The 13111-nt window shown below is 39.3% G+C and overlaps 1 protein-coding gene across 2 annotated transcripts in view; it reads left to right on the forward strand.

Annotated features, from left to right (window-relative positions):
- The window catches only part of COP1 (COP1 E3 ubiquitin ligase), a 143681-nt gene that overhangs the window by 49746 nt on the left and 80824 nt on the right, over window positions 1-13111 (forward strand). For both annotated transcript variants that reach the window (XM_063298488.1, XM_063298489.1), the window contains exon 12: window positions 9985-10128. In XM_063298488.1, coding sequence (XP_063154558.1) covers window positions 9985-10128 — 144 coding nt within the window. The remainder of the gene's footprint in view (window positions 1-9984; window positions 10129-13111) is intronic.

Raw genomic sequence — 13111 nt, forward strand, 5'->3', positions numbered from 1 at the left:
CTTGCCCACCAGGGTAACCACGAATTCAATGGTTTCCCTGTGTGTGCCCATTTTTAGAGTAACGTTCTCTGTACCCTGGGTAGCCCCCCCCCCCGCTGTGGAACCATCAAGCTGCTGGAAAAACAGCAGCTTCGGGAGCGGGGAACAGGGTAACTTTAGCGCCTTGACTAGGTTGGGATGGATCAGGCATCTGAAACACCCGGAGTCCACCCAAGCTTTGACTTCGATGATCCTGGAACAGTAGCTCAGTTCAATTGTTACGGTTAGGATGGGACAGTTCTCACTCACCCTGGTGGTATTGCGCCCATTCTCTGCCACCTGTCCAGCGGCGCTGTTTAGGACAGGTGGAAGGCGTTTTCCGCTGGCTGCTCTAGGGTAGACATCCTCTTCGTCCTGGGCCGCTAGTGCCGCTGTCAGCCTCCGGGGGGGGGGGGGTTGGGCGGTTTCTGTGGAGCCTTCTGCGTCGGTCTAGATGGGCGATCCGTCGTCCTAGCCTTGTGGCATTCCACTGCACGGTGACTGGCCTTACCGCACTTGATGCACTGCCCACGGGCAAAGCGATGTTGTCTTTCGGCGTCCCATGTTGGGCCCAGCTGTGGCTCTGGCCCTTTCCCTCTGGGAGGGAACCTGTCCCTCTTAACCGCCAGCATGAAGGTGCGTTGGGCGTGTTCAGCCTTCCCGGCAAGACAGATCCAGTCATGTAGTGAGTCTGGATCATCTCTGTACAATGCCCACTGCAACACCTCCCAATTGAGGCCATCTTTAAACATGTCAATCAGGGTGGCCTCCGACCATTCAGGGATCTTCCCTGCTAAGACCTTAAATTCCAGGGCGTAATCTGTGACCGATTTCTGCCCCTGATTAAGTTCTTTCAGTGCGCCTTTAGCCCTCTCCTTCGCCAAGGGGTCTTCGAAGTACTGCTTCAAGGCGGTCAGGAAGGTGTGAAAGGTAGCTAGGGCTGGGGCTCCGGACTCTGACGTTTGGACGTACCAGTCCACGGCTCTGCCCTTTAGTTTAGTGGCAGTAGCCGAGATTTTGGCCCCTTCTGATGTGAAACAATGTCCATATAGTTGGACGTAGTTTGTTGTGTTCGTTAGGAAGAAAGATAGGTTCGTGGGGTCACCGTCAAATTTTACTGGAAAGTCTTTCGCGATCCCACTGACCGGAGTGACCCCGACTTGTGTGTGAGTAGGGGTGATTCCCACTGGAATAAACCCACAGGGTCCTGGGAGTGAGTCCCGCATCTGGCCCCTTCCTCTTGGGGTGGGCAATAGGGTGGGTGGAATGCCGAGACCCCTCCCTATGCCCTGCGCTGCAGCATTCTTTGTGAGTTCACTCACCACATTTGTCAGGGATTGCAGCTGGTACTCTAATGACTGCACCTTGGATTCCAGAGCCCTGATCCTGTCCTGTGTGACGGGATCGTCCATTCTCGGTGCTGCCGGTTGTGGCCCAATTGGCAATCCTGCAACTTCCCTCTCGGGCGTCTGGGGGTATTGGAGTCTCCAGGTGGTGTGGGATGTTCCCGGCCGGGGGTCCGCAACGACGTCCCACCTGAAGTGTTGTTGACTCCCGCCTTCATCTTCCGTCGGGGCCCTCCACTCCATGCTGGGGCTCCAGGCTCCCAACTGGGGTGCGGTGCGGGTGGGGAGGGGGCTCGTGTCCCATCTCGGGAGTGCTGGTTCCAGAAGCGGTCTGGTCACCTCCCTCCCTTGTGTTGAGTCTTTCGCGCCTCCGCTCTGCAGCGCCGACTCCAAGATCGTCCCCGGTTCAGTCATCGCCAGCTGCGTCTCTCGCAAGAAAAACATTTTCCGGTAGAGGCTGGCGAGGTCCGTTCTAGATGACTCTCAGCTTTTTGTGAGGAATGCCTAAGCTAAATAAAAGACCCAGGCTATAAGCAGAGTTAAGTTCTGGCTTTTATTCAGAATAGAGTGCACACCAGTAGAAAGCTGAGAGTGCGAGAAGCGCACCAAGAGTAGAGTTAAATAGCTTTGCGCCAATTAGCGCTCCACCCCCACATTCCCCGGGTGTGCCCTACGAGTTCCACGGGGTGACCGGCCATCCATGCTTTGCTAGGTGAGAGGTCGTCCATCCCCAATCGCCTCGGGCATCGCTCTGTCTTCCTTTTCTGCAGCATAATGGCTCGTTACCGGGCGATTAGGCTTCGGAATTCCTCGAAAGCATCCGGATGCGCCCTTCCGATCTTCGCCCCGATCTTCCCCTTGCTAATGGTGTTAATTGCCGATTACCGGGCGATGAGGGCTTGTAGATCTCCTAGACCCATTACTGTCTTTGTCCTGTTTTATTGCCCATCCCTCTCCAGTCATTAGTACGCCTCCGTGCTTTGTCATGCGAGCCGTTGCAATGTCGCCAACATCGCACCGGCGATCATGACACCATGCATCAATATGCTATCATCACAACTCAGGGCTGCTCCTCAACTTGCCCTGTGGGTGTGGAGCCACTCTTCTTATCCTAAAACTGCAGCAAGGAGGAGCTGTTGTGCTGGTGGTAGAGCAGGGGCATAGCTCTGATAGCTTCTTGATGAAGGATTTTGTGTGCAACTTCAGCCTGCCTCTCCCAGGCACTGAACTATGCTTTCTAGTGTAAAGGAGGATCCATCGTAACTTGGCCAGAATCAGCAAACTGTTGTCCTGCTTCTGGCTGCTGTAGGTTTGAGTGGGGTGCAGGCTACATAAAATGCCCTGGAGAGGCCTGTGATTAGTGAGACTGAGATCCCTGATCTGCTAATAAAAAGTCATCCTCATGAAGCCAACCCAAACATGTAATTAATAATGGTATTATTAATTCAAAAAGCCAAAGTTGTTGTAAAGGGCAAGGCAGCAAAACATATTGGGGAGGGGCAGGTTGCTCTACTTGGATGAGGACAGAGGCAATCTTGCATCATTAAACCTCATTTCTGAAATCATAGATGCAAAACATTGCTCCTGGATTGTGAAAATGTTCTATGTGGGACAGCAAGGGTATTTTTAAAAACAACTAATTAATGTAAAATTATTACCACAAAAGGTCAATCCCTAATGAAGGCTACAATACTGTAAGTCAGTTTGGTGAATGAATATGAGTTTATTGGCCAACATCAGTGAAACGTGTCTTTAGCAGACCATGAAATTTATATAAAAATTATAAAGAGGAGCAGGTATACGCTGTTGCTTAACTTCTTGAAATGATATAGAAGTACAAAGACTTCTGAGAGCGGTGCAGCTAACCTGTGTATAGTTGCTTACAGTTAAAGTAAATGGCGATCTGTAGAGATAACTGCCAGTTTTCCTCATAACGTTTCTATGGGTATTCAGTCAGTAGCCACCTTCAGATCAATTAAGGTGGCATAAAGAGTTCCTTGTGGGCAACCAGAATATTATTATACTATATGATGCAGCACCACACAGTAATTGAGAGTTGGTTGTTCAGACCTGAAACCAGCATGCTTCCCAGCCGATCTCTTATTTTGAATTAGTTTGGAGTGAAGTGGCAAAGCAAAGAGTGAACATAACCATTCACAGATATAAGCCCACGTTTGGCTCTGTACTGTGGTGTTAAGAGCCGTAAAACATAGTTAGTTCTTCCCACTTACTGCAATACAGATTTTCATCCAGCCGCTCTGTTCAAGATAATTTGCTCTTGTTACAGAGGAACAGTGAGGTCAGTGCTCTAGCAGGTCTTTGTATTATGTTTGTTAGATTCTTCACTGATAAAATTACTTACATTCGCTAAGAGTTAATGCCACCTATGGAATCTAATGTAACGTTTGGTGTAATGGCTTGGGACTAGGACTTATTTGATCTTGAGGAAATTGGATAATAATCTGTATAGTACAAGCACCACTATCTGTGAGCTGGCTAGATCAAGCTGTGGGAGTGAGGAATGGAGGAGGCTGGATCCTAGAGGTGGCAAATGGATTTTAAAGAGAAGTGGTGATGTGGACTCTCTTGAAAAAGTCATCTCCTTCCATATTGGAAAATACTTTAATCATGTCAATGAATATTAATAAATTGTATAGAATTATATATTAAGTGTGGTGTGGCACAGAAATATATAAATACCAGTGTACCTTTGAAATACAAACATACCTTGTCTTTCTGTTGTTTTATGTAATGTATATTGTGGAAACAATATGCAAAAGAAAGATGTATGTGGTAGGCACCTGGCAATATTCATAAACAGTTATTTTGGCATATATCTTTCAGTAGAGCTACCTTCCCCACATAGGGGGCTATTGAATCACCAGACAAGTGCTTGCAATAGTCACAGTTCTTTTGAAAAAGCAGTTATTAAAAGAACTCATATTAACAGGGGTTTCAGTACATTGCTATGCTTATAAACAGGAGTCTTGTTTAGAATGATTATCCAGTGTCTTTTGCAGTCATGGTTCGTCTCTGAAGCATGGCAAATTATTACTGTGCTGTCCCAGAAATAAAGCAGTAACTGTATTACTGCCTATGGCACCTTCTAAGGAGGTTGTATATAAAGTAAAGTACAATAAAGTACAATCTAAGTGGATTGTAAAAGCAATAAACTTAAACTATCCATACAAAAATACAAATAAATGTCGACAATTCAAATTCATAATAATAATCCATAACCATTAGGCGTGCCCATCTACATCTCAGGGGCATACATGTGCAATATCCCAATCTCCAAATGCCTGCCTAAACAATCAGGTTTTCAGCAGCTTCTAAACACTGATAAAGAGGAATGTTGATTTTGTTTCTGGGGGAAGTCCTTTCCACAGGAGGGGAGCTCTTGTATCTGGCTATATACACTGTACAACAAAGCAGTCGTTAAGAGGCATCTTTATGCATGATGATATGAATTGGCTCAAAGGAAAAGAGAAACTAAGTTCTGCAGCCTGATGTGGGAAAGGAGTAGAAGGCACACATTTGATTGGGATAAATCTCTTTTTCAAATGTGGTTGTTTAGAATTCTATTAGTAACAGAATAATGAGAAACCATTGATGTACTTACTAGTCTAAGGCTATGGCATTGGACTTCAAACCCCATTAAGGTCATCTTAGTCAATCGTATATTCACTCTTAGATCAAGATAGGACAGGAAACCTGTGGGTTGTACATGGTCCTTAAAATCATTTCTGTGATGCCATGACAAAAGTGCAGTGCATTTTCTTTTGTTCTTTTTAAAAATGAATTTAGTTCTACATAAGTATGTTATGCCTCTGAATAGCCTTCATACTTGTTTTGAACATCCTTCCAAAAATGAACTCTCCAGTGACATTGCCATATCTCCTCTGTTCCCCAGAGGTCAGAATAAATATATAAAGGAATCCAGTCTTTTTGAAAAACAGTCACAATTAGAATTTTAGGAACATATTCTTTATAGTAGGGCTGCCATGGAGGGTCGTGGCTTGCCCATTGATAAAGTGGCTGTGATGGTGCCATAGATGAATAAACTCTTAAGTCAGGACAGGCACAGAGCCTGGAGAATGCCCAGGTAGAATTCAGCAGGAATTCCAGAAATGAATTAACTGTATTTGCCACCTAAGCTCTGTGGAAGAAGATTGGAATACAGATAATTAAATATAGGAACTAATTAGTACTGGACCTAAAATGGATCTTGAGCATGGAATTTCAGTTGTATTTCAAATGAATGATCTAACATGCTTTTGAGGTACAGATTTTCTTACATTTAAGATGCATAGGCATTCTGCTTGAGAATGCCTATGCATTGGTCTCCCCTTAGATTCTGAAAGGTAATTAAATGAAGCTGCTCAAATTGCATTTTTAGATATTGATCTTTTTAAGAGCAGTATTTTATCCTCTCTACAAATAGTATTTCAGTTGATAATCCTTATTTCTAAAGACACATTTTTAGTGAGATCTTGAGTCCTTATCCAGAAGATTAATTGGGGTATGCAAATGTCTTGAGCGGTATAGCTATGAACAATACAACCGTATCCTCCTAAATACAGCTGAGCCCAGCTAGATCGTTCAAATGTGAAGCCACTGTTTTTTCCCCTTTATTCTTCTGTATAACGTTCAGATCAAACACTCAAGCGTTTAGTTACTGAAACAGCTTATAGGATCAAGCTATAGTTTGTTATTTTAGTTGCTTTAATAAGCTGGAGATTTCATATACAATGTATGATTCTCCAAATTTATTTCTAGTTATTTTGGAGGGTGTGTAGAGTGTCATGTCTTACTTCTGAATCATTCTGGCTGGGTATTGTGCAAAACATGTGGAAGGACACAGGATTGGTAATGTTACTTTTCATGATATGAACTAGTCTTTAGGTGAAACTTCCTCTCCCTCTGGCTATATCTAATTCAAGCCAGGATCTTGATCTGTGTTTCCATTCATCATTGTTTGAGATAATCACAGTTTATTCTGTTTTGGAGATTAGTAATAAATTGCAATGAGTTTAAACTAGAAAATGGATGGTCCCAGTGTCTTTAATTTATTAAAATTATGGATTTATGAAGCACAAATGAAGTTAACTATCTTTCTCAATTTTTTTCCTGCTCCTCTAGTTGGAAGTAATCTAACTCCACAAAAGAGGATGGTTGTTGGCCCAGTTTCCATGCCAATCAACAGACACATTTAGAGCTTAAGAATGTTTCCTTTGATGTGGAAGTGATATAGTGAAATCTCTATCCTTTCCTATATATATATATATATTTATCTGTGGCAGTGTTAGTTGCATTCACACTGTTACTGCTTGAGTTTTTCATTGTCACACAGAGATACTATATATACATTAGAATATAAAGGAAAACTCCTCCCCTCTTCCCTTTATGTGGTGTAGGACTCCTACAGTCTAGTAGAAGCCAAACAACTATTTGAAGCTCAGATCATGAGGTACAAAAAAATGATGCAAATTTATGACAACTAATCTCCATTTTTTCATGAGTAACAAACTCTTATCTGAGATAAAAACAGTAGCACTGATGCCAAGAAGGTAAGACACATAATAGAAATAAACTCAGATGTTTAGTCTTGAAAGTTTAGAGATAGTAAACAAACAATTAACATATAAGAGTTCTTAGTTCTTTTAAATAATATTTCTTTTTAGTAGACTGTTCATATAGCAGAGTCCATGTGTAAATACTGTCCTACTAGCTTACCTAGGAATATTCTTACTAAGTTCACACTCTGAAGGATAGGCTTTCTCTTCTTGAATCTGTTAAAAAGAATGATGTAAAATCAGAACCTGAGGGATTTCCTGAACTTTAGAAAAAATAAATTGATGCTTTGATGAAAATTTCTTTCTGCCAATTAAGGTGTCTAATACAGCATTTTGACCATTATTCCTATGACATAATATTACAAGATAGCTTCAAAACCTGAAGATGCTCCAGATTTGCCAAGTTTTAGAACTTTCTCAGTTTTCTTTCCTTTTCAGAGCAACTTCTGGCATTGTAAAGATTTAAAAAATAAATGCAATATAGTAGCAGCCTTCCACATGGATTTTCCAGCTTTAAATTCAGCTAATTCAACATCTCTGAAATTCTGAGTCATGTTATACTTTTTAACCAGATTTTGATTTGGATCTCAATTTGGGACTTCCTGGATATCTTCAAGAAAATTATCACTGTTCTTTTTCTTTACTTCTGCTTAATGTCACATAGCTGAGATTATACAGGCTTGAAATCCTGTGTGGAGAACAGGAATTCACTTGTGATGAAACCACTGACATTCCTTCATTTTGGCAAAGCATTCTATAATTCAAACCTATTCACTTCTCTGAATTGACAAATGTGCAATGAAATTCCTTTCTAACAATCATATATTTTTCAGTGACCTGCAAAGAGCAAAAATCTGGTCTGCAAACTTCATTACAGGTATAATGCAGCACTCAACTTTTAAGATTTTGCTCATTCAATTGAAATATGCCCTTTCAATCAGAATTCTGCCAAACGCCTTCCCAGGCAAATTTAACAAACTAAGCCCCTGTGGTGCTTTTATTTGCCCTTTCACTTCATATAGAGGAACCATACCAGCATTCTTCCAATCATCAGATTCAAGTATAGTGTTCACATCCAGCTTAAATGAATCACACAGTCTGTGCATTTTGGACTTCCTTTTCATCATTGTTTTCTTGGACACTAAGATTGGTAGCAATTATTGTAATTCCATTCTTCACCATACTACTGTCATTCCTACAGACATCTATAAAATATTTCTTCCAGCATTTACTTGCTTCAGTTGTATCCCAAACCATTTTGTCACTTGTATTCTTAATATAATTTGTTCTGCTAGGGACACATTCTTGAGCCCTTTCCACCTTCTTCCAAAACAGGCTCTGGTCTGTGATGGCTAAAGCCCCTTTTTGGGACATAAGTGTACAGTAAGAACTCTCCCATCAGGAAAAAGAGAAATTTTGTCTTATGAATTCCTATTCTCTGAAAATATAACTAAAAAGGGAAAAAAATCACTTTTGAGAATTCAGAAAGTAGTTATTAACAACAACAACAACAACAAAATAGTAATATAATTATTTTGGTATCCTGTTTGGTGCCAGAGGTGCTCTCACTTCCATTCTAAGCAAATTGTGTTAGGGGATTAGAGAAAAATCATCACGATTATCATCACCAATATATTTACATGCATATACCCAGGACACTATCTATCTGCAGTCATCATTTATTTATAACTTTTTAAAAACAGTTTTCTCTGATTGTTTCACAGAATAACTGAATTGTGAGTTGAACAGAGAGATCTATTATCTATATGTTTTATAAGTTTTTTTCAGTTTAAAATAAAGCAGCAGTAATATTTGGTGCATTAACTACTGGCTCATAAGTCACAGCTGCCACCACGAAAATAACCTTTCTCCACTGGAAGCCCACTCCAATATTTCACATCTAGTAAAGCTTGCTTGTGTTGTGATGTCATAGTAGTCTGTCTGCTTCATGTTATTTGCTAACCTTGGCATAGGAGGGGGTGTATTGAATGTTTTGTTAAAGTATGATGAAAATTTTGCAGATATAAGATGAGGAAAAATAGACATGGGGTAACCTTTTCGTTGCTTAATTGGAATAATATTTGTAATAAATATATTAATATTTACTGTATTATCTAATGTTGCTATATTTTAACATGGGATATGGGAAAGTTGCTTGGAAAAAGTCCTGGTTTTTAAAAAGCTTTTATAATTTTCCATGTATTGTTTTCATATGAAGAGAAAATTGTTGTAACAAACTTAAGCCTTCAAGAATAAAAGCCAAAAAAAAAAACCCACTCCTTAAATTTTTCTTTAGTTCCTACTGGGTAAAATTGCCATGCTTTTAAAAAGGGGAATGAAGTGGCAGATATAAGAACTTAATTGTAAAATAAAGTAAGTAAGTAAGTAAGTCACAGTTGCCCTGGTGCATACTAAGTCAAATACCAAAAACCAAGTACTATTCTCAGCTTTCATGGTATAAGCTGTCCTCCTTGTCATTTGGATATTTGGTAATGTGGCAGCTTGAAAAGAAGTACGGTAACAGTTGGAGCATCTGAACAAGACTAGCAAACATTATTGGGGAAAGGGCAGTCCCTGTTTTAGTAGAAATCATTTGTTTGGTGAGTCATGAAAGTCTATTCATTGAAATAGCCTACCTGGCTCAGGCATATTGCTTTATATAGTGCTGAACAATACAGCAAGTCTGTCTTTTGCATTAAAAAAATCAGGAATATTTACTTTCCCACGGGGTTTGTTTGTTTTTTTGCTCTCCCCTCACTTTTTTTCCTTTTAATTTGCCTTCTCTCTTGTTTTGTTACTCTCTGGATTAAATTTCCTTTCCCATTGTAATTTAACTATATCCAGTAGAAATGGTTCTACAGGAAAGAAAATTTAGTGAGAAGGTACTCTTTTGTGAACTTTGGAGATAGAAATTCTGGTATCTTGTAATTTGAAAGTCAGAGGTGGTGCTCTCCTGAAAAATAATATACATCATCATAATAAAGCCAGGTATGTGTTATATTCATGACTTTTGTGTCTTATGTGTTTGTTTTTTTGCTTCTTAGTATTGAGTTTGATCGAGATTGTGATTATTTTGCTATTGCGGGAGTGACAAAGAAGATTAAAGTCTATGAATATGGCACAGTCATTCAGGATGCAGTTGATATTCATTATCCGGAGAATGAAATGACATGTAATTCCAAAATCAGGTATGTGTTGCCTCTCTTCTTCTATTTAAAGAATTTAGAATGGTGCCTTGTCGCCTGTCACATTGTTCTTTATTGATTGAGTTAATGTGGTAGAGATTTGGTCCTGTTTTCATATTTGTATGCTATCATAAGAAGTATAAATAATATTTTATATCACACTACTGTATATACTCGCAGATAAGCTGACCCTAGAATTTTAAACCAAAATACCATGAAAAATGTGCCACCCGCAGATAAGCTGACCCTCGAAATTTTTTTATGTTTTAATTTTCACAATTGGCTTATCCACGGATGGTGCATTTTTCATGGTATTCTGGTTAAAACTTCAAGGGTCAGCTTATCCACAGATGGGCTTATCCATCCGCGGATAAGTATTACCGTATATAGTTGCTGATAAGCCCATCCGTGGATAAGCTGAACCCAATTTTGGGGTGTATCTGGGAATCTAACGCTCTCATCTTATACAGTATGTGAGAATATACAGTATTTGGGATACAATTGTTCATTTCTTTCTGAGTACGTTCCGATCTTTTATGAATGCAGATTTTCTCAATCTACAGTGGTTCCCTTAAAAAAGAAGTACTTAACTTTAAATGGTTCTGCAGAAATGTTAATCAGTGAAAAGATGATGGAATTTACTGTTTAAATGTTTTGGTAAATGATTTGTAGTGCAGAATCCAAATCTGGCTAGTTAATGATCTTTAGGACAGTGTTGATGGTTACGTACTCTTAATACTACCATCCTGGTAAGGATAGATGTATATTGTTAAGGTACCAAGTTATCATTTGCCTTACAATGTCAAGGGAAATGAAAGCAGCAGAAATGAATACCAAGGCAGGTTATGAATGTGACTTCTTGTATAATGCAAAATTGATTATTATTTTCACTTTGGCCTATACACTATATCACTAAGTTAAAGTTCGAAGCAGTTTTTTTTCTCTTTAAAGTCTGACAGAGGGCTGTTGCTTTATTTATTTAACATAACATTTACTAAGGATAGTTTATTTTTTTAAAGTTGGGTTTTTATCGTGACATATTTACCAGCATGAGTAGACAATGACATGTTATATAAACAAAATGATTTCAACTGATGGTGTGCATAACAGATTTGTTAATCTTTCCATTAATAACACAACCTTCTCAGCATGCTGTATGGAAACGTATCTTCTAATTTTTAAATTAGAACACTTATAGAGAATGAGGAAAAATCAATACATTATGTGATAATTCATTTTGAAATTAAAATAGAATTAAACTTTATGTTGTGTGAAGAAGTTTAAATAGACATTAATTGGTTATTTACTGAGGGCAAAGTATAGGTGGCCCTTCTTACCAACTATTCCGTTATCCCTTGTTTCATGTAGCTTTGGTTAATTTTAAAAAAGCCAGACCTTGGTATCTGTGGTAAAGTTTTTCTTCTGTGGTTTGAGGCTTGGTTTTTTTTTTGGTTTGGTTATGCAGTGACTAGGTTTTTTTTAACTTTGCCTGGAAGGTATTCAGCAGAATTTTGTTCAGAAGGATACAAGAGATAACAGCTTTGGGAAGTATACCAGCACTTCTTATGCTAGGCAGGAGGTATGCAGATCAGATTTTTGTCCTTTGGCAAGTCATTGAGAAATACATGAATGTGGTGGAAGCACATACGGATTTCAAGAATAAAAAGATACAAAGAAGTATAGCAAATAGTATTGGTGTAAACTACATTTAGCTATATCTCCTTTCCTTATCTCATGCCTTTAATTTTTTTTGGCTGCTTGTTTTTTCATTTTTGGTGTGCTCTATATATAGTTGTTTATCTCGAAATCCCTTTCATCACACAGTGATGAATATATATGTATTATATACTGTACCTTCAGGGGAGTAATGGCACATTTTATTACAAGAGCATTCAGCCAGTGGGATTCTAAACTCCCTCCTGCAGTGATCTGGAGTGAGTGAAATAACAATGTATATACACTTACTTTGCTTTAAAATAACATATTGGTTCAACTGAGAATAATTTATTTTTGGTTCCATGCCATATAGAGTAGGACATGTTCAAGTAGTATGGAATGGGAAATTAGATTTGGGAGGTGCTAATGAACAGGTTTTGCACCATAATAATTTGGGTTTCTCTGCTTTAAACTATACAAGGGTTAAGTTGCCATACTCTACATCCTATAAGCCCTAATGACAGTTCAAAGCCTTATCCTTTAGGGCAGAATGAAAAAGGGTCATTGGGCCATTATGTTTTTTCTGTTGACATCTCCAAGAGGAATGTATAGAGAAATCAACAATTAATTGAAATATACTTAAAATATGGCATGCATTTCAAATTTATTTATAGTTAAGAGAGGATTGATTATGTGCTATCAAGTCATTTGAAACTCCTACTGACCAATAGTTAGATTTTTCTCCATGATAATCTGTCCCTAGCCTGGTCTTTCAGGTCTTCCAATGGTGTACTCATCACCACTGAAACTGAGTTCATCCACCTTGTTGCTGGTCATCCTCTTCTTCTCTTTCCTTCTGCCTTTCCCAGCATTACAGCTTTTTCCAGAGAGCTAGGTCTTTGCATAATGTGTCCAAATTAGAATAATTTGAGCCTGATCATTTGTGCCCCGTGTGAGAACTCTGGGTTGATTTGCTTGATGATCCATTGGTTCGTTTTCTTGGCTGTCCACAGTATTCTCAGGAGTCTTCCCCAACACCAAAGTTCAAAAGCATCAATGCGCTTCCTATCCTGCTTCTTCAAAGTCCAACGTTTGCTTCTATGGAGTGTCACAGGGAATACTGTGGCTTGCATGATTCTGACTTAGTTTCATTTTTTTTAACTGTGATTCTTGTCTTTTATTACTAGTGTTTGCAGATCCTTTGCATTTTTGGCTTTCAAGGTAATGTCATCAGCATAGCACAGGTTATTGATGTTTCTTCCCCCAATTTTAAAGCCATGTTCATCTTTTGCCAATCCAGCTTCCCTTAATATATATTCAACATATACAG

This window comes from Candoia aspera, chromosome 3 (genome assembly GCF_035149785.1).
Source record: "Candoia aspera isolate rCanAsp1 chromosome 3, rCanAsp1.hap2, whole genome shotgun sequence".
NCBI classification, from domain to species: domain Eukaryota; kingdom Metazoa; phylum Chordata; class Lepidosauria; order Squamata; family Boidae; genus Candoia; species Candoia aspera.